Below are 22,884 nucleotides of genomic sequence, written 5' to 3' on the forward strand. Positions count from 1 at the left end.
TTGTGTAAAGAAATTTATTTTTATTGCTACAAATATTTGAAAGGCTGCTAAATTAGAAGTTGAACAATACAAAATTTATATTTACTTCGTTGGATAATGTATGAAAATGCAGTGGTCGAAACTCGGGGCGGAGAAAAAAAGCTTGTCTTCAACTTTTTTACTGACGCAGAGGTTTTGGTGCCAGTATTTATCTTTGTGCCTGAAAAGCAGGTCTGTGTAGTGCTACATATAATCGACGGCAGAAGATAGTTGCGGTGGCACCTACCAACATTTTTCAGAACTCCCGTTTGCTTTGCACTCGATTCTAAGGCACAGGTGATTTTTTGCATTACAAAAACCAGAAAAAAGGTGCGGCTTGGATTTGAGTAAATACAGTACTACAAGGGTAATCCTAAAAGTAAGGTCTCCAAATTTTTATAAGTACAAAGACCTGTCTATTTCTACACTGTTTTACATCAGTTTATAGCTTGAACATTTAACTATTTTTTGACATAATCACCATTTCTGTCGATTCACTTTTGTAGACACTGTGGCAGTTTTTTTATGCCCATGTCATACCAGTTCGCCGCAATGCTGTTCAAAAAGTTATGAACCTCTTCTTTCTCCTCGTCGTCGGAGCTGAATCGTTGGGACCACAATTAACACTGACAGGTACTGTGAGACTCTGAAAAAACTCAAACGGGCAATTCAGAACCAGAGAAGAGGAATGTTGAGCAAGGGCATACACATTTTCCATGACAACGCTTGCCCACACATCACTCAGCAAACCGTTGCTCTCCTGAAACAGTTTCAGTGGAACACCCACCCACTTTATAGTCCTGACTTGGCGCCCTGTTCCCTAGGTTAAAAGAACATTTGGCAGGAAAGCGATTCAGTTCTGACGATAAGGTGAAAGAAGAGGTTCATAACTTTCTGAACAGGATGGCGGCGAGCTGGTATGACATACAAAAACTGCCACAGCGTCTACAAAAATGCATCAACAGAAATGGTGATTGTGTTGAAAAATAGCTAAATGTTCAAGCTGTAAACTGATGTAAGCCATTGTAGAAATAAACAGGTCTATGTAATTATAAAAAACTAGGAGACCTTACTTTTGGGATTACCCTCGTACAACAGAATCTGAGCCCCTGGAAAGGGGATGTCTAAAATAACATAAAACATTCAACTACAAACAGCTCAAAAAATTAAAACTTTGTTAAATGACCTTAATACAACTTTTCATAGGTGAATAAGTATTTCATACATATGGTATTGTTAAAATTCATATGGAGATAAAAAGTGTTCACTACATGTTTTGTTGAAAATACCTCCACACATTATTTGTGAAAGGCATACAAACAAATTTAACTCTTTCCCTAGAGGATTACTTCCGAAAAACATAAAAACTATTTTCAGTTATCACTCAAACACACACACACACACACACACACACACACACACACACACACACACACACACTTACCTGCCACATACTTGTTCCGCTTCATAAGTTTCACCTTCCCTGCTGGCCAGCATTGGTGGTAAGACATAAGCCAAAAGATCAGCATTCACATTTCCATGATAACCACCAACAATAAGCAATGTATTTCCATTCCTAACATCTGCTGCATGAGCAAAAACACCTTGTTGCTTAGGATAACGGTAGTCTTGGGCTGAAAATAAGGGATATGGTATCAATTCATTATCATCTCAACTAACAAATGAATTCTTGAAGAACATTGACAAATAACAGAAAGTAATAAAATACTTCACAGAACTGATATACAATGTGGACTTATTGATTTTGCTCAGTGTAGCATTTTCCATTCGAATGACAGATAAAGTTTTGTCTAGACCAGTTTTAAGCTTGATCATTATTTACTGAGTACACCTCATCTGGTCCTTTAGTTTGTTTGCTTACAATTACATTTAGCTCATTTTCACAATTCTCAATATGTCAACAAAATCAAATGGCATCTCAAACTGTTACTTCTAGTTTACACACAGATTCAGCACAGTAATTTTTTATGTGGTAGGGAATTCTTCAGCGTTATAGAGCATACCATATCAGAAAGTGTCTCCATACAGAGAGAGACAGTAATGGGAAAGCAAAGAAGGGATGAGGTCTGCTTACACAGTGAAGGCAAGCATCTTCTATGTTGTCAAGCTTTATAGAATGTTGGTGCATATAGCAATGAATAAAGCTGCATTATCATTGACGTAATAGCACATCACAGTCAGAGCAATTATCACAATCCAGCACTATTCGCGGCAACACGTCTGAAGGCAGACTAAACATCACTGGCTGCTGTAATTAACAGCATGGAGAATGCACAGAATGGTTTAAAATAGGCCACTTTCCAATATGACACACACTGTAACATCATGGTATCACTTCTTTATTAGGTTTTGTTAATGAGTACTAAATATAAACTGACATGGCCTTGAATTAAAATCACGTAGTCATTTCACTAAAAAAGTTCAATAAATTATGGAAACCTGAAAGCAGATAATCATAATCTTTCCAAGAGAGCTGAATTTTACCATTATGAAATGTTATTAGGTACTAAAAAGTAAGATATTTGAAATATAGCTCTCATGCAACAGTATCAGTAATTGTTATTGCAAAGTGTAATAAATATAATGAATGGCTGATATTGTACTATGAATAATTTCTCAAAGTGACAACAGTAGCACCTCACTCTCGGCTAATGTTATCCCATATGAAAGTATGCAAATGTTTTCAAAGTGTTTGATCATATAACTGATGTGGAACATGGGTATCAGTCCAGTATTCGCCTTATCGGATGGGGGAAACCACCTAAAACTCACATCCGGGCTGACTGGCATGACAGTCCTCCTCATTAATCTGCCAGCTGGATTTAATTTGGAAATTTCCTTTTCATATTAATGATACTGATACTGTTTATACGACACAAATCCTGGAAGTGCCTTGTTAATGCATGTGGCTATCCAGGTGCAGCTCTCACTCTCCGTAATAAATATTATAGCCACTCATTCACTCAATCTTCATGTATGTGGGTCCCATCAAGAAGGAGAACCATAAGGGATATGGATCAAGTTGAGGTATACATTATCAAAAGACATTTAAAGAAACTTAATTTGCGCACTGTACTAACAATGGCTTGATACTGTTTGTACTCATGCCAGCTAAATTTAATCACGTAAATTAGAACGAAAGTTGTTACTCTGAAAAAATTGCTGCCTCCACAGTTACATTCAATACCTACTGTTTTGTAGCTTAATAGTTACTAAATTACAGAATTTAATTAACTACATCTGTAAACACAGAAGTATATTTACACAGCATAACATCTTGTCGTGCAGCTTCACAATGAGCACTTTACTAGACATACAGCTAACAGAAATTTTCGGTCACTGAACCTAGATAATCAAATAATTTGTAAGTGTGTCTAATAAAGTTAAGTTTTTAATTATGTTTACTTCATAAAGTTGTAATGATAACTGAAGAGTGCACTGCACAAGAACTATTCAAATAAATTCTACATTCTCAGAAACCTTTGAGTTACACTTTCTAGAAAAGTACCACAGAATGGTCCATGCAATCAAGTAATAACTCTGTATTGATCGGTTGATATATCAATAAAGTTTAAATTTTGGATGAGACCACATGAGAAAAAACAAGCGTCTGTAGCTACAGCAGTCATTAGCAGAAAGGTTCTTTCAAATTTCTTTGCCCTCTCTGTACATAATACCTTCAGAATATTTTAAACTTGATGAAACAACAGTATCAGAGAAATAATTTTGTGGCTCTCTGGTCCTATAGTTCAATTCTTTTATCTTGGCAGTTCGTGCATGTCCGCCCAGACGCGGGAGATTGCTGCATTGTCAGTTGCACGCGCCAAGAGAAGCAGCGCCATAGTATAGTTCACAAACTTACGTTTAGGGGGATGTGCGCAGTTTATGAAGTAAAGCCACCACGGCCGCATTAACCCTTTCACTGCCATAGAGACGTGCTCCCCACATTCCGCGCTGTGTGCGATTTTGCCATCACTGCACTCCTTGCCTGTGCAGACAAATGGTGTTTCGACTGCTTTGACACACTTTATCATTCGATTTCACAAAACCTATTTGGCCCAATAATTTGATTTTTACACATCTTCTTGACTAATACCTTCCCCCCATAAATGACTTAATTTTGTTTCGATGTTCAACACAGTTATTGTGCAGCATTAGATGTAGTAAACCATTGCATGAAATTTTGAAGAATTTGCAGAGGTAAAAGTCCATAGCGTATACTTTCTGTACGGTGGATTTTAGTTGCCATTAGAAATTTCAAAAAATTACATTCAAATGAATAAAATTCATGAAGTAAGACACATTGATATTGTTTTTAAATAAAGAAAATATTAAGCACCGAACAATGTTTGAACTCAGAACCTTTCGCTTAGCAGCCAAGCACTTTAGCCATTACGGTAACGCAGCTCGTCATTCAACAGACCTTCCGAAGGACCTTAAAATAGCACGCAAAATACCGACAAACACTGTTCGTATGACTATGAATTACTCACATTTCGTCGAAGTACAATAGGAAAGAAACAATTACCGCTGTTCTTTATTGCGAAAAAGCCGTTAGTGAGAATGATACAAACACCTTTCCTTGCTATCGCCTGAATTAAGAGGCTTATTGCTTGTTTGGTTTAATTAATTAATAGAATATGAAGCAATTGGTATAAAAAATGCTTTTTCCAAATTTTCTATAAAAGAAAGTCTGCTATCAAAACATTGCTTTTGTTCAATTACTTTATTTATGACTGAATGTTTCTAAAACTGAAGACACTTGTCCGTGGTCTGCACTGCAGTCGAGCTCTGGCAACGTCGTTCTCTGTTCATTGGCTCACTGTGTTTTGTAACCTCAGATGCGCAGAATGCACCTAAACTCAGCCGCCGTCGTAAATGACGCGCACTTTAGTGTATGATCTGCTATTGCCAATGTATCCGTTGTTCCCAGATGACAATTCATCTTATGTTCCTCAAGTCAGATGTTAATGCTTCTTTATCTTCCACAGTTTAAGCACATCAGCATTACTCTATGATCTCTTGTGAGTTGACTTTATGCCGTCTGTTGCTACCTCAGTTTCCTTCCATTAGTCTGCAGTCACCCTGAAATATACTGTTCTCTTTATCATCTTTTGAACTTCTGGCCATCCATCCAGTCATCTATGTGACTGGCATATGGCACATTCCTCCTAGAGGATCCTTTGTAACTCATATCTGCAATAATAATCAGATATTTTCATGGATTTTATAAATTTCATTTGCTGACAATGCATCCCTTCCGTGCCCCACACATCCGACTCAAACTGACCCGTAAATCTTACAATAATGCCACTTTTTAAGTGCACACATTATTTCCTGACAGTCTGAGTTTCCTCACACTGTAGGTACAGTTCAAAGAATCTACAGTATTCTTTGCGCAGAAGCTGTTGGTCTGCACATTTTGATAGGTACTTCATTACGAATATTATAGACCTGAGTCTCTTACAGGCAGAATTAATATGCAGTTTTTATTTTTGCTCATTATCCACAGTAATACCTGAAAATCTAGTGTGTTCCACATCTTTCAGCTTTGCACTATCCAGTGTTAAAGCCTTGTATAGAGACTTCAATTTATTTCTGAACACTTTATAAACGGTCTTCTCCAGGTTTATAACCAATTAATTTTTCCTTAGCCACTAAGCAGCTATATTTGCAGAAATATATGCTTTCTTGTCAAGTCGTTCCACATTTTGGTCACTGTTCAGCATCATAAGCAACACTATTTTTTTACCCCCTCTCAACACCTGCATCATTTCTAGACATTAAACGGCAACAGCCTATTACCAAACATTACAGCACTCCATATTTGATTATTTGGCTTCTGACTGATAAGAGTTCCCTATTGATGCATAGTATTTCCTGTTGCATAGGTATTATTGTATCTGCTCTCCTGCTTGCTCTCGAATGCCATAGTTTTCCAGTTTTTGTGTTAATATTTGATGGGAGATGGTATAAAATACTTTGGAGAGGTACAGAAAAATTGCAGATACAACTTTTTTCATCTTGTAAATATATAATATATTCTGTTAGACTGAGAACTGCTGATTCTAAAAGTTTAACCTTTCTAAAACTGTGTTGTGATGGTACAAGAATGTTCTTTTGTCCAGATAAACAATCAATCTACTATTCATAAGCATTTCTAGGAGGTTTGAGAAACCTGGTATCAGTGAAACTGGTATGTAATGGTTGGTGTCATCTTTATCCTCTTTCTTGTAGCTAGGCACAACCCTGCCTATCTTCTTTTTTTTCTGGAAAAAGTCTATTTGTGAAAGCGCTGGCTGCTATGTCCAGTAATTGTGTGATTATTTCTTTACTTCCTAGCTGTACTATGTGGTTCGATATTTCATCACCGCCAGCTGCTTTCATGGCCTTTAGTTTCTGTATAGTTTTTAATTGTTCATCTTTTGTGATCGGTTTCAAGAACATTGTGCTGTATGATTTTTTTTATATTTTAGTACTGTTCTTTTTTGGAGTGTTACTTTCCAGTTTCAAGTTCTCTACTACTATTATGTTCCCTATGTTACTAACACCTGCAACGACTGTGTTATTATTTTCATTGGCCTGATTTTTGTTTCATCCATCTTTCTCTTTTATTTCAGCATTCAGTTCTGAGGAAATAAACATGCAATAGCTATGGTTTAAATACAGATTTATTATGCAGAACACACTGATCAAAATGCCCAAGAATTATGCTAAATGGCAGAGAAGTCCCACTGTATTCCTTAACAATAACAGGAAGACACAAAAGATAATTGATGTATGTTTCACAGCAATTAAAAGACAATGGAAGATAGTAGGTGCTGCTCAAATTTAAATTTTCCCTGGATTCGCTAAATTATATGAAGTAATCAACAGACTTGTTCCATCAACACCACCAAGCAACCAAAGTTCTGTACACATGATTCTGCTTTTAAAAAATTTCCATTTCACCCATTGAAAGATGTACTTAGTCTTGGAGACCAGTTCCCAAGAAAGTTCTGAAGCATATTTCGTGTTTGAATAAACAAATTGTGACTGTAACTAACTCCCACTGAAAGATGTACTTAGTCATGGAGATCACTAGTTCACTACACAGGAAAGTTCTGAGACACATTTTGTGCCCAAAAAAACAAATTTTGACTGTAATTAACTCTGCCGTAATTTGCAATGATTCACAACATCCCAAAGGCATTACAACTGATGCAATTTTTCTTAATACCTGGGGCTTTTCGGACAAAGCTCTGCATTTTCTTCTTTTGAGTGTAAATTAATCAACAAACATAAATAGAGTTAGATACAGTTCAGCAAAGATTGAATGGACACTTTTTGTTTGCAATAAATGACTTATAAGAGGAAATTCCCAGGCTTTGGTCAACTTTTTGAAACCTCCCATACAGTGGTGTAGGTCAGCGTCCCGAGAATCACATCCTACAGCTGTTCACCATGGTGGGCCCTAAATTGTGACTAATCGACAAAAAAGAATTTCAATACTTCCTATGATGCACTAGAGCCTTGAAAATAGCCCTGATTCCTAAATAGCGCTATAGCCTCACAGTTAAATATTTACCCTTGATATGAAGAACATTGTGGGTTTGAGACCTGCTGGGTCCTCTATATACTTTTTTTATCATAATGATTGTGATAATTATTTTTATTTGATTAACTAAATATTATCACATTGTAATCCACAATCCAATACAAATTCAAAAGTAGGGTCATTGGTGAAGTACAACACTTATCACTAAAAGCAAGTTCATTATGAACATCGATGTGAAATAGAAGGGAACACTAAATGTTCCAGAACAGACAAATACAGGCAGTGACTATTCCAGAACATATAAATATTTCAAACATAAGAAACACACAGAAAATTCCAGATATGATAATTACTTAATAACATATATTTACTGCTTGTTGGGTTTTGAACTGGCGACCCTCAGTATGACAGCCAGGGACACTTAATAATTACACCAAACTGTATGCAATATGGCTCACAACATTGCTCCCTCTCGTGGAAAAATAGTGAGTCATTGTTTCAGAAGTTCTCATTACAGTCGATTACAGCACCCAGAAACTACATCTCATCAATAGTCCTCTGAACGGCAATGCTGGCTGGCAGATCCTCATTTTCTGATTGAGTTATCACATCGTCTTCATTATGAATAGCATCGAAGGTAGCTCCTGTTGTCAAAGCTTCACTGTTGCTGTCAAAGTTTCACTGTTGTTGAATGGGTCTTAGTTTTCCTTGAACAAGCAGCCCCCATCAATGAGCTGTGGCTCAGGACTGTAGCAGGGCTTTGTACACAGAACATGGTCGATGTTTTTGTACTTTTGCCTTGTTGATGAATGGTCAAAGTCCTTGAATTTGTGTGTGTGTCTAACAAGCAATGAATGACTTAAGTAACTTTTTCTATAGTCCCATTTTCCCCACAAGCAAAAAAATTCATACTAAGTCTTCTGCAATAGACCTCAAAAGACATTGCATGCCTTTATAGTGCTCTCAGTCATCGTACTGAGAATCCAGTGTCCGTATATGAGCCAGTTGTCTTGTGCCTACTTTCCTGGTGATGAAGTGTTTCACATAGGGACCCTGAATATCGTCCGGATGACATCTTCCACAAGGAAACTTGACATTTCCAGAGTACTGGAAGTAAGTACAGCTTTGGTGACAGCATAGCAGGTGAGATACTAAGTGCAGGCTATTATCATTTATTTCTGTTTGTCAACTATGGGAACATCCACAACTGATAAACTGCAATTCACTGGTATGGCACTGCAGCATGGGGAAATGTATCAGATGTCCCACAGACAACTGCAACATGTGCTTTCATCATTGGCAGTCATTGCAGTGAGTCACTTAGAGCATAATGGATCCATAGAGACCTGGCCAATGATACCTCCATCTGCTTCTGTCTAGAGTCTTCCCAAACCCAAGGTGAGCAGACGTTGGAGCATTGTAGGTACCTGGCCAAAGATGATTAGCAACTATTTCCACTCCATCAGATCATAGTTTCTTTCACACAATGTTCTATCTATTAATTAGAAAGCTCTTTAGATCAGTTCCTCCTTCACAGCTTCCAAGGTTTCAACAATGTTGGATCTCCCCACCATTCAGCAGCATTTAATGCAGCAATGACAGATTTCATCCACATCACTGTTCCCCCAAAAGATTCCTTGAAATGCAGCCAGCACCTTTGCACTTCCATCTATTTTTGTATACAAATGTGACATCTTACTCAGAAAGCCTCAGTGTCCATCCTGACAGTTGAAATGATGGATCCTTCAGGCAACTAAGCCAATGCAGAGAAAAAGGTGGTCCTACAGAGTGGTGAATGGTTTGCCAAATAAATATGTACAGAACTTACTGATGGACCAAACAATTGCAAGGCACCCTTTTTCAGTTGTGGAATACCTCATCTCGGACTTGGATGCGAGTTTTGAAAGCATAAGCTATTACCTTTCAGCTCCTTCCTGACTCTGCACTAGAACTGGACCTATTCCATAACTGCTAATGTCAATGTTAAGTTCTGTCTCAGCATGCTGGTCATACAATACTAGAATTGGAGATGATGTTAGTGCCTCTGCAAAGACAAAGAAAGATCTTTCTTGGACCTCGTTCCAGGAATATTTGGTATCTCCCTGCAAGGTACATGCTTTGTTGTTATGCATAACCAGTAGTGCGAGCACATTTGGAGAAAACTTGGCACATCATGAATGCTCCAAGGAGTTGGGAAATTTATGACTACCCTTATTTTTTCTCGACTGAGGTGGTCTCCATTTCCATTAACTACATGCCCCAAGATTTTTATTTCTTGAGCGACAAAGAGTCTCATTTTTAGATTCAAGCTGGGGCCTGCAGTCGGAACACACTTCAGCACAGTTGTCTGGAAGCTTAGATGTCCTTCATACGACTGGAAAAAAAAAAAAAAAGTTTCATCCAAACGGCAAAGACACATTGTCTATTTAAGATGTCGAAGCTGACTGACCATCTTAAATCTGAAGGTGGCTGGGGTGTTACATAGTATAACTGGTGTAACTTTGTACTCATGAAGGCTGTCAAGGGTGATGATGGCAGTCTTCTCCTGGTCAGCCTCATCAACTTCGATTTACCAGTAACCTGTATACATGTCCACAGTTGAGAAATACTTTGCTCCTTTCAAGCAGTTTAGGGTGTCATCAATGTACAGCATTTATGTGATTTTGTGATTTTGTTCAGTCATTGGTAGTTGACAAAAAAAAATGTCGAGTGTCATCCTCCTCCTTCACAATGCCCACAGGAGAGGAACAAGGACTCGCCGAAGATTCAACCATTCCATCTTGCCGTATCTTATCCTTCCTGCCAAATTATGCGTCATTCAGCCAGTGACACCCTATACGAGTGCTGACTAATTGGTGCATGATCCCCAATGTTGATACAGTGTTTTACAATGGACCATTTGGTCTGTATTTTCTTCACTCTGAATTTGAAAGCATCCAAGAATTGATACAGAACAGCTAACACTTGACAACACTGTTCCTTGGTGTGGCCAGATCCTATTGGCAGGTCGATAGTATCTTCATTCACTGTATTGTCTATAATGGTAGTGGAGCACAATTCTTCATCCATGGGTGGTTGGTTGATTTGGGGGACGTGACCAAAGAACAAGGTCATCGGCCCTATCAGATTAGGGAAGGATGCAGAAGGAAGTCGGTCATGCCCTTTCAAAGGAACCATCCCGGTATTTACCTGAAGCAAGTTAGGGAAATCATGGAAAATCTAAATCAGGATGTACCGGCATGGTCTGAACTGTCGTCCTCCTGAATGCAAGTCCAATGTGCTAACCATTGTGTCACCTCTTTTGGTTTTCATCAATGGTACTGAGCTGCCCATCTTGGACTAGTTCCACTGTTCCAACACACATGCCCTTAGTGATGAGTTGTGGCTGAAATTTAATGATCTTAAGTTCCACTTAGCCATCCGTAACGCTTGCAATTGTTGCTGATATGTACATTTATTTTGTGAGTCTGAGTAGCTTTTTGGAGGTGACAACAGCTTCATAGTTTAACTGGGTGCCCAGACTGATGACTGGAACTTATCTTGTTAATGATGGTGGGATGACATCATCTTCAACAGCAAACAACTGTCCAAAGCAATATTCATTGTGTGTGCTTGTTGGAGTAGCTTTGTCAAACTCGAGCTCTGATCTTCCACAGTATATGACAATGAATACATTCTGCTAAAATGACACATTCAAAGGACTGTGTTCAGTCACTGACAGCATTAATAATTACTATTGCAATTCATGTTCTAGTCGGAATGTCCCATTTGTGACCTTCAGCGCACAATCTCTTTTGTATAACGGAACACTGTCCTATTGAACTGGTGATGATAAACATTTGACATTACAGAAAAAGAATCCCCTGAGTTGACTAGTAGCTGGACAGGTCGGCCATCGATGATGACATTGATGAGATCCCGATCACTGAACAGGCTTTGTGCACCATTCTGAAAATTCCAATATATATCATAGGTGAAATGTTATCTGTGCTCTTAAATGGTCACACGTTTCTCTATCACATTCGCATGTCCATTTCTAATGTTCCTCTTTAAGATCTGCTTTCTACCCTGACTGGGAAACCTCATTAAATGTGAGGCTATTTTCTAGGACTGGTTTAGCTGTAACTTTCTACAATCAAGTACAAATCTGAAAGAAAGGTTATCAATGAATTCCAATGCTTAGCACTGAAAACACATTTAGTATGAACACCAACATACAGACTGAAGAGAACTGAGCTCTTGGATGAAATGTACTGCTGTTAACATAAATGTTGCATATTCCAAAATATACAAACATTTCAAACATAAAAAATTTCTAGAAACTTCCAGGAATGATAATTACTAAGGTACTGTCAGTTGCCTGAACCAGTGACCCATAGCCCACAAGCCAGTAACTCTAACCTCTAAGCCGAATTGTATGGATTACAGCTTGAGACAATATAATTTTCTCAATTTACTCAACTATATTAATTTGCTGCTACTTATCTTCTATTGGTAACTCAGTATTATTTGAAAATATGTGTATTTTCGTTGTTATCTACATTTGTAAATACAGAGCCCTTCTTATAATACATCATCACTACTTGTCATGGAGCTTTACAATGACCACAGCTACCTGCCAATGCAATTTAAAATGTGAACATATGAAAAGTACTGATCACTTCTGAGCACTACAGTGGTGGTGAGTTTGAGAAGGCAGTCTTGTTAGTCAAATATGTTGGTGTGACTCTTCAGAGCAAAACAGATCAGAATAATTATTTTAATTTTGAATTCATTGACTACCGTATTTACTCGAATCTAAGCCGCACTCGAATCTAAGCCGCACCCAAAAAATGAGACTCGAAATCAAGGAAAACAATTTTTCCCGAATCTAAGCCGCTCCCGAAATTTGAGACTCGAAATTCAAGGTGAGAGAAAAGTTTTAGACCGCCCCTCCAAATCGAAAAACAGTTGGTCCATTGTAACGTGAAACACAATTGAGGTCGAATGGATGAAGATACAGCTACAGTAGTTTGGTTCGAGTTGTAAGCTTAACAGTTAAGCTTTACCAGGTAGCCATTGCTATGTCAGGCGCTCCATCCGTATTTATACGAGTACCCTTCCTTTTTCGTGTGCTTCGTCTGGTTTGAATCGATTGCTTATTTTGCTTTGATCTGATAAGTGCTGTTCTCTTTGTTATAGGTGTTTATGTCACTCTAAGCTGAAAATGCATTATTGTACTGTGTCATGCATTGTTTGTTACATTCCGATAATGCGTGTTGACGACCTGTCGCCGCTCGCGGCAAGGCTTGCTTTTGTGCGCGCTACCGCGGCTTACAATTTTTTTAAAAAAAAAAAAAAAAAAAAAAAAAGAGAGAGAGAGAGGAATTGTCTCATAAGCGAAACAATGGCGAGAGTCTGCTATTTGTTGTTACTTAAACTGCTGCTTTCTTTGATAATGATCAACAAGAACCAAATAACAGACTGCGTATGATAGATGTTCTGAACGAGAGTTTATCGAAAAATTTTCTCTGTCTGAAAATCTTTGCAGACGACTTCTTTAGTACATTACATTCTGCACAGAAATTAGGGTCATCTTAGATTTAAAAATCTAGTCCGTTGCCGTGCTTAGTTTCTGACTGTATCACTATTCAGCATAAGAATAATAAGAATATAAACATGATATGATATGTATTCTTCTGCATTTGCTGTTCTAGTTTCGTAGTTTATTAGGCAGACAGGATTTAAATGAAATAGCAGCAAACACAAAAGAATACATGGCATAATGTTTACATTCTTCTACCTTTTAATTTAGTTAGTGACGCAGAGGTTTTGGCGCCAGTATTTATCTTTGTGCCTGCAAAGCATACCTGTCTAGCGCGACATATATTTGACGGCAGAAGTTAGTTGTGGCGACACCTACCAACATTTTTCAGAACTTCCGCTTACTTTGCACTCGATTCTAAGCCGCAGGCGGTTTTTTGGATTACAAAAACCGGAAAAAAAGTGCGGCTTAGATTCGAGTAAATACGGTATACAACTTTTCTAAAATGTGCGCTGCTTGCAAAGAACTGTGAATTGTGGTTTATTTGTCTCATAACACACATGATCTAAATCATTTGATTCAGGTACAGGAGACACACCAAATTGTGGTAAAATTTCACCATGAACAAAGACCAGATGATGTTAACAAGTAGCATCATAATAATAATGCAATTTTGTTATATATACATACAATAAAATCTAACACTTAATTACCCCTTGCTCAAATTATCATTTCATCCTGTATGAATTCTTCTACTGAATAACAGCATTGCTCTCACAGAATCTGCTGTAGCCTCGTTTTTAAAATTTCTGGCTTCATATTAAATATGTTTTTGCCCATTAACTACTTGTTATATATTGTCATCACCATATACCATGGAGTCTGTGCAAGTAATTTCAACTGGTGTGTGGCTAGCATAAAAATATTTTCATTTCTTATGTTATACGTATGGTTAAAACAATTCTCCTCAAATAATTATTGTCTGCTGTCTAGGAACATTATAATTTCATAAATGTAGATGGAGGGAACAGTCAGTATTTGTAGCTTCTGAAATAATGGGCAAAAAAGACTGTTTACTGTGAGTACACAAGTATTAGACACTCTTCTTTTGCAGTTTCAGTATTCGAGATACACTACTTGAACTTCCCCAGAAAATTATCGCATACCTAATGACAGATTCAAAATAACTGTGATAAGTAATTTTTCATGTACTCAAATCAGTGGAATTTGCTAGTACTTGCATTGCTTTTGTGAGATCACAGAAGACACCTGCAACGTTACTCCTCTGATCCAATGATTGTCTATCTTTTCAATAAGTTATTCACCGCATTTAAAGCGTTTTTTCCTAGTTGAAATCCAAATTGGTTACTTATAATAATATTACTTTTTACAATAAAGTTTTTGATCTGATTTCCAGTTACTTTGTCTAATACTTTTGACAGGACTGGAAGAATAGAAATAGCCTGATAATTTCGCTTGTCTTCCCTCGACCCTTTCTTGAACAGAGGCCTTGCTTTGGCATACTTCAAAACATTGGGAAAGCACCCTTGTTGAAAAGACTCACTGAATATTTTGATTTTTGGGGGGGGGGGGGGGGTGCAGTTGTGCCACACACTGTTTTAATCACTTTAGCGGGTATCCCACCCTGTCCAGTAGAGTTTTTATATTTTGCAGATAATATAATATTTTCCACATCCTTTATTACGACTTTTCTTTTTAATACTTAAGATTCTCAGTTTCTTGGTGGATTCCAAAGGGATTTACTTTACTCTGATACTCTGCTACATCAACATCTGATTTGTGAAGAATTAATTTAAACACACTGATATTTGAGCCGGCTTTACAATAAAGCTATCACTACTTTAATCCTAGATATTTCATTACTACTAACTCTAACAAAACTCACATTTTCAAATGTGTGTGAATTCCTAAGGGACCAAACTGCTGAGGTCACCAGTCCCTAGACTTACATACTACTTAATCTAATTTATGCTAAGAACAACACACACACCCATGCCCGAGGGAGGACTCAAACCTGAGGCGGGATGGGCCATGGAATCCGTGACATGATGCCTCAAATCACACAGCTAACTCTAACACCTAACTCTGATTTGACAACAGACCACAATTCTATTGCCTTACTTTTATGTTGCACAATGAACTTCTTGTTTGCCAATTGTTTGGCTGCCTTCACAACTCTTTTTAAATAAAGTTTTATAATGATGAACATACTCAGTGAAACGCCTGTTTTTATTGTATTTCAGTGCCACTAGAAACTACTATGACATTTAGGTGCCTCAACTCGATACAACAGCTTTCAAATACACACTCTTCATTCAAATGATTAAAATCATTTGTTTTTTGGTATTTTATATCATAATGAGCAAGTATGCAAGAGCCTCTGTGTGATTTCACTCATCTACAAAAGCTGTTGGCTAATTTGAAATTTTCTCATGTGGCTATTGCTAGAGTAACATTTATCTAATTAGAATCTGTACAAAGTTACAATTGCCAATGATACTGCAAAGTTCCAGGAAAAGCCCTACAATTTGTGATATGTTTGTTTAATAAGCATTAGAATATTACACAAAAGTGCTCCAATGGAAGATATTGCACAGAATGGGTTATACATAATGTGGAATCCTACTAAGAGCAATAGCTAACTGCTGCTTATGAAAATATGGAAAGTCATCTTTGTGAGAAGTATAGAAATGTACTGTTCCAAACTACAGAATGATTACATAACACAATAGAATCATAGAAACTAAGGCATATAATGAAGTGAATGTGGAGAATTGTGCATCATGTATGAATAAAACAGGATAGGACAAATGGTATTCATACTATACCCTCTCCTCCATGGACTGGAAGAACCAACTCATGGAGAGTAACTACAGATGTAAAAGTAAACTTGAATTCTGAAGTAAATATTATGAAATCATACAAAATTTAGTGGTACATAAGCAAACGAATTAGGTTGGTACATTAAGCCAATCATTGTGTCAGAAAATTGTATACCTTTGTCACTCACACCTAAAATATCATGGCTAACCCAAGTATGACAGCCCAGATGGTATAAGTACATGTGACTGTCATAGCAAATTTCCTCTTTGTTATGGCGATGAGAATATCCTCCAAACACAACCAGATAATTTCCTGAAACAAAATTAAAACCATTGTAATAAAGTAAGTAAATGGAAATAGAAGAGAGAAAAGGGGGAAAAAAGAACAGAATCAAAGGATGTATACAATGTTTACAATCAAGAACGAGGTATCCCACAACAAATTGACTTCAGGGGCAGGTGGAGGAACAATAGTGGGGCCATCAGCACACTTATCTGAGCATGAACCTAGGACAGGGCAAACTGTCAATGGGAGAAATGGAGGAAGAGATGCTGGGGATGTACAACAAAATAGAATGGTAGATCAGAAAAGGGAGTGGGGGAGGGCGGGGAGGGGGGCGGGGGAGAAAAGTGCCACGGTGGTCCCTACGAGGTCAGTTCGTCAGTACACTTGATGATAGCAATGTGATTGCCTGCCAAAAAATTGTGCATGTTGGAGGCATCCACCCTTTCACCAATCAACTATTTTTAGAAAAATATACTGGGAGAAGCTGAAGAATCACAAGAATCCATTAACTCACTAATACCTTAACAGATATTTATCACCAAATGCAACTTTCAGATTTCTCACAATGTCCTTCATAATGAACTGTTCTTCTCTCTCTCTCTCTCTCTCTCTCTCTACCTCCACCTCTACCTCTTTAATTTCTCAGACAAAAAGCTAAAGCATATTATGATTATAGATGATGTGACTTACCAAACGAAAGCGCTGGCAGGTTGATAGACACCAAAACAAACTTACACACAAAATTCAAGCTTTCGCAACAAACGGTTGCTTCATCAGGAAAGAGGGAAGGAGAGGGAAAGATGAAAGGATGTGGGTTTTAAGGGAGAGGCTAAGGAGTCATTCCAATCCCGGGAGCAGAAAGACTTACCTTAGGGGGAAAAAAGGACAGGTATAAACTCGCACGCACGCACGCGCACACACACACACACACACACACACACACATATCCATCCGCACATACACAGACACAAGCAGACATTTGTAAAGGCAAAGAGTTTGGGCAGAGATCTCTTTGCCTTTACAAATGTCTGCTTGTGTCTGTGTATGTGCGGATGGATGTGTGTGTGTGTGTGTGTGTGTGTCGGTATGTGCGCGCGAGTGTATACCTGTCCTTTTTCCCCCCCTAAGGTAAGTCTTTCTGCTCCCGGGATTGGAATGACTCCTTACCCTCTCCCTTAAAACCCACATCCTTTCGTCTTTCCCTCTCCTTCCCTCTTTCCTGATGAAGCAACCGTTTGTTGCTAAAGCTTGAATTTTGTGTGGATGTTTGTGTTTGTTTGTGTGTCTATCGACCTGCCAGCACTTTCGCTTGGTAAGTCACATCATCTTTGTTTTTAGATATATTTTTCCCATGTGGAATGTTTCCCTCTATTGTATTCATATATATAGGCCTTTTACAAATGTCTGCTTGTGTCTGGGAATGTACGGATGGATATGTGTGTGTGTTTTGAAATTCTGTGTGTGTGTTTGTGTGTTTTTTATTGTGTCTGTCTACCAGCGCTTTCCCGTTTGTTAAGTTATGGAATATTTGTTTTTAAAATATGTATAATAGAGGGAAACATTCCACGTGGGAAAAAATTATCAAAAAATAAAGATGATGTGACTTACCAAACGAAAGCACTGGCAGGTCGAAAGACACACAAACAAACACAAACATACACACAAAATTCAAGCTTTCGCAACAAACTGTTGCCTCATCAGGAAAGAGGGAAGGAGAGGGAAAGACGAAAGGATGTGGGTTTTAAGGGAGAGGGTAAGGAGTCATTCCAATCCTGGGAGCGGAAAGACTTACCTTAGGGGGAAAAAAGGACGGGTATATACTCGCGCACACACACACATATCCATCCACACATATACAGACACAAGCAGACATATTTAAAGAGTCTTGCTTGTGTCTGTATATGTGTGGATGGATATGTGTGTGTGTGTGTGTGTGTGTGTGTGTGTGTGCGCGCGAGTGTATACCCGTCCTTTTTTCCCCCTAAGGTAAGTCTTTCCGCTCCCGGGATTGGAATGACTCCTTACCCTCTCCCTTAAAACCCACTTCCTTTCGTCTTTCCCTCTCCTTCCCTCTTTCCTGATGAGGCAACAGTTTGTTGCGAAAGCTTGAATTTTGTGTGTATGTATGTGTCTGTTTGTGTTTCTATCGACCTGCCAGCGCTTTCGTATGGTAAGTCACATCTTTGTTTTTAAATATATTTTTCCCGCGTGGAATGTTTCCCTCTATTATATTGTTAAATAATTTAGTTAGATGTGAATGTGTTGAGGTGAACTTCTTTAGCCAGATATTTGCTATTTTATCTTTTCCAGGGGCTTTCCAATTATGCGTAGAATTAATTGCTCGGGTGACTTCATGTTGCAAAATTATCACTTCAGGCATTTGTGGTATCATCTTGTAAGTGTCTCTTTCTGCTTGTATCCACCGTGCACGTCTGTTATGTTGTACCGGGTATGACCATATGTTGCTCCAGAGGTGTTCCATGTCTGTTACGTTTGGTGGATTGTCTATTTCAATGTGTGTGTTATCTATTGTCTGGTAAAATCTCTTCTGGTTTGTGTTGAATGTTTGGTTTTGTTTCCTTTTATTTTCACTTTTTTTGTATCTTCTAAGTCGTTTGGCCAATGCTTGTAATTTCTGCTTCTTTTCATCTAATTGCTCTATCGCTTCTTGTTGTGAGATTTTACCTAACCTTTTTCATTTTTTGTCTGATATTTCATTTCTTATAAACTGTGTTAGCTGCCCGATGTCTTTTCTCAGTTTTTCTATTCTGATCTGTAGCCTGTGTTGCCACGTTGGTTTTGTGGGTTTCTTCTGTGTGTTGGTTGGTTCTGATCTCTGCCTAGTGTGTATATTTAGTGTAGTGAGTGCTCCTATATAAACCAGTAGTTGTAACTCTTCCATAGTATTATTTTCATTTATTTTGTTGTGTATGATTGTGTTGATAGTTGTTGTTGTTGTTTTGACTTGTGAGTTATTTGGTGGTCTATGCAAGAATGGTCTAATGTCTGTATTTGTGTCTTTGTATTCTATATATGTCAGCTGAAATTTTTCTTCTATATCTAACATGTGTGTCACTTCGTGTTCTATTTGTGCTTGTTCTGATGGCTGTCTTAAGATTTTGTTTTCCTCTGATTGTTTAATTGACACGTGTTGTTCTTGGTTTGTTTGCTCTGGGATCTTTGAGTCCATTACTGTATTTTCTTCTTCTTCTTCTGATTGCACATTATTTTGTTCCAGTATTTGTTGTACTTGTTGTTTGATGTTTTCTAATGCTGACTGGGGTATCCTGTTATTTTTGATTATTACACGGATCTGATCAGCTAGTCGTTGTTCTGTTAAAAATTTTAATTCTGGGTATCTGGTAATAAATGTTGTGTATACTTGTGATCTGTATCCAGCTGTGTTGGTTCCTAAGTTTGTTGCTTGGTAATAACAGAACATGAGGTGTCGGTTAACTTCATCTGACCATCTCATCCTCTGTCTTTGTTTTCCTTCTAGGGTGGTTGCAGGAAGCATATCCTGCAAAACACCTGTATTTGGATTTAAATCATTTTCCGTGTGGCTAGCAGTGTCGTTACCGTTGTGGATGGGCATAGGGTTCAAGCGTTGTCCCCGTCCATGACAGTGCTTGTCCGAGGCTTCATTAGTTCTGTCCTGAACCAACTAATCACACTAAAAGGGGGGTTAGCCCTATTAGTGGTTTGTTCTTTTCGTCGCCTTTTACGACTGGCAGAACATACCGGAGGCCTATTCTTTTCCCGGACCTCCACCAGGATTATTATTATTATTATTATTATTATTTGTTCAGTGTAACAGTGTAAAAGACAAGCAAATACACAATTGTTTACAATGTTTTATTATTCATGGGACATGACAACAGCAGCTCACGATAGTTAGCCACTATGAGTCAATTATGTCAACCAGATAATAACCATGTTATTCAACTAGTCTAAAGACACGACCAAGTTAATCAGTTTGTTACTCTGATCAAGCTATAGGTTAAGCAGAACTGCAAAGACACAATTGCTCTGTTTAACTCAGCTGCAAAGTTGAAGCACATTCTACCACAGATGTCCAGTTCTTTTGGTGCTTCATATGATGTTTGTTAACATTATGAAATGCCTGTTAAAAATCAACAACAAGAAAGTGTAGACTGGTGCTACATTAATAATTTTTATGGCATTTGACTGGTGACAGTTTGTCCAAGGCCTCCTAACTCTGTCACAAAACCACACTGATGCTCTTCGAAGATATTTCAGTGAACTGTTTTATCCTTTCGTTCGGTACTTCTGTAAATATCCTGCATGTTTTACTTAGTAATACTACACCTCTACAGTTAAGTTTTCTCCTTTGTGATACATAGGGTACATTACACCAGTTTTCCAAAATTCTGCCTCGCTTTCATTTTCCCACATGTTGGTTATTAGTGCACGTGTTTTGCATATTACGGGATGAGTACCGTATTTTGTAAGTTCTGAGGCTACACCAACTATGACAGTTGCATATTATCAATCCGTTTATACCTGACTCCACCTCGTGCAATGATGCTCCTGCTCCTCTTGCTCCAACAGACATCTTAATATCTAGGATCATGATCAGTATGTCTTCAAAATATTCTACCCATCTTTCCACAATTTTTGCTCTTTTCTAACTATCTCACAGTCTCTAGCTTTACATGTATTTATTGTTCACTGGTGTTTTTGCTCTATTCTGTTCCATCAGTCCTTCCTTTTGGAATTTCACTTCAGCAATTCTTTTCTCACATGTATTCTATGGGCAATTGATCTTAATTTCTTCTCATTCTTCTCACCGTTCTCTCCCCGTCTTAATCTCTCTAACATCTCCCTTCTTACCATTATTCCATTCTCATGAATGTATAGAAAAGAAAGAAAACATCTTGATAATCTACCAATGCAATGAAAGAAATATCTGTAGGGGCAGTACGATTGCCAATAACATCACAGTTTATTCTAACACTTAATGAGGACAGTTCACTGCAGATAAATATTTATATATTTACATTTTTACAAATAACAAATATCTTGCAATGATAAATAATCTACACAGAACGTACAATCTGAATATTAATTATTATCTAAGTTTCTAGCTGACTACGATGCAACAAATATTTTAACAATATGTATGAATTTGACCAACATATAAGATTCAACATACCTATAATAGTGCTTGTATGAAATGCTCTCTCCCGTGGAACATAGGTGTCACGGAGATGGGCCCGAGGGTAATGAACCTCTGACCAATGCTTGCTATCCAGTTGAAAGGAAAACATTCTATCACTCAGCTTTGAGAAACGAGCAACACCTACCACAATGCCTCCATAGACAATCAAAGAGTTTGTTTGTGGGTGGTATACAGTTGTATGTGCAACCATTCGGACATCTAGCTCCTTTCCACCACGTGCATGTATCTCAGACCACTGTTCATCTTCTGGATTATCTGCAGAAATAACAAACATTCTTACTTCAGTACCTATTTCTATAAAGAAAAGAAAGCAGAGCACAACAAAGTTTAAACATTTCTAAGCTCATTTCACTTCTTTAAAAAACTGCTTTCTAAAAAATCAAAAAATCACTACACATTAATGAAAGTACACTGAATAGAATAAATGAAGATGTGAGGAATTATGTGGCACTGGTAAATAACTCAAGCACCAATGTGCAGGAGTACATAATACAGTGTCCGCCACAGGAGCAGCATGGAAAGGGAAAATAAATGGCAAAGAAAAACACATTCTCTTAGCTTACCTTTGAGACTGGCAAATAATACATTCATAAAATACCTAGCAAATTCATAATACTGACCAACACCTTCAACTTAAAAGCCTAAAATCTAGCTTCCCACATGAACCATACCAACCACTTCTTTCACCAATGCTCCACATTAAATACATGAACATACCTCTTGCCCATGGTCTTGATGCTATTGGACACTACATCTCCCATGTCCTTCAGACTACAAACCCGCAACCTCATTCCTCGGACACCTTATTAACTATGTTCTAACACACAACTACTACTCCTTTGAAGGGAAGGTATACAAACAAATCCACAGCACAGCAATGGGAATCTGCATGGCATCCTCATATGCCAACCTGTTTATGGGCCGTATTGGGGAAACCTTCCTAGCCTCCCAAAACCAAAAACTACTGATCTGGCTCCAGTTCGTTAATGATATCTCCATGATCTCAACTCAGGGCTAGGGCACCCTATACTCATTCCTTCATAATTTCAACCCTTTCTCTCCCATCCACTTAAATTGTTCCATCTCAACCCAGCATGCCAACTTCCTGGACAGCGACCTCCTCCTCTCAGAGGGCTCCATCCACACCTTTGTCCACAATAAACCCACCAAACACCAACAGTATCAGCATTTTGGCAGCTGCTATCCCTTCCACATCAAAAAATCGTTCTCATACAGCCTAGCCACACACAGATGGCATATCTGCAGCTCCCTTGCCCAGTATGCTGACAGTCTCACAAAGGCCTTTACAGACAGGTACCATCCACCAGATCTGGTCTGCAAATAGATTTCCTGTGACATGCCCACACACCCCAAACCCTTCCACCATCCCAGAAAGAAGCTACAAAGGAGCACCCCCTTCGTCACCCAGTACCATCCACGACTGCAACAACT

At 38.1% G+C, this 22,884-nt stretch overlaps 1 protein-coding gene across 1 annotated transcript in view; it reads right to left on the bottom strand.

Moving 5' to 3' along the window:
• Nucleotides 1-22,884, bottom strand: part of LOC124615302 (multiple epidermal growth factor-like domains protein 8) — a 368,566-nt gene that overhangs the window by 235,032 nt on the left and 110,650 nt on the right. Inside the window, exons 7-9 of the mRNA XM_047143089.1 lie at nucleotides 21,406-21,687; nucleotides 16,119-16,256; nucleotides 1,463-1,652 (exon numbers count right to left, since the gene is read on the bottom strand). Coding sequence (XP_046999045.1) covers nucleotides 1,463-1,652; nucleotides 16,119-16,256; nucleotides 21,406-21,687 — 610 coding nt within the window. The remainder of the gene's footprint in view (nucleotides 1-1,462; nucleotides 1,653-16,118; nucleotides 16,257-21,405; nucleotides 21,688-22,884) is intronic.

Source organism: Schistocerca americana, chromosome 5 (genome assembly GCF_021461395.2).
Source record: "Schistocerca americana isolate TAMUIC-IGC-003095 chromosome 5, iqSchAmer2.1, whole genome shotgun sequence".
Taxonomy (NCBI): domain Eukaryota; kingdom Metazoa; phylum Arthropoda; class Insecta; order Orthoptera; family Acrididae; genus Schistocerca; species Schistocerca americana.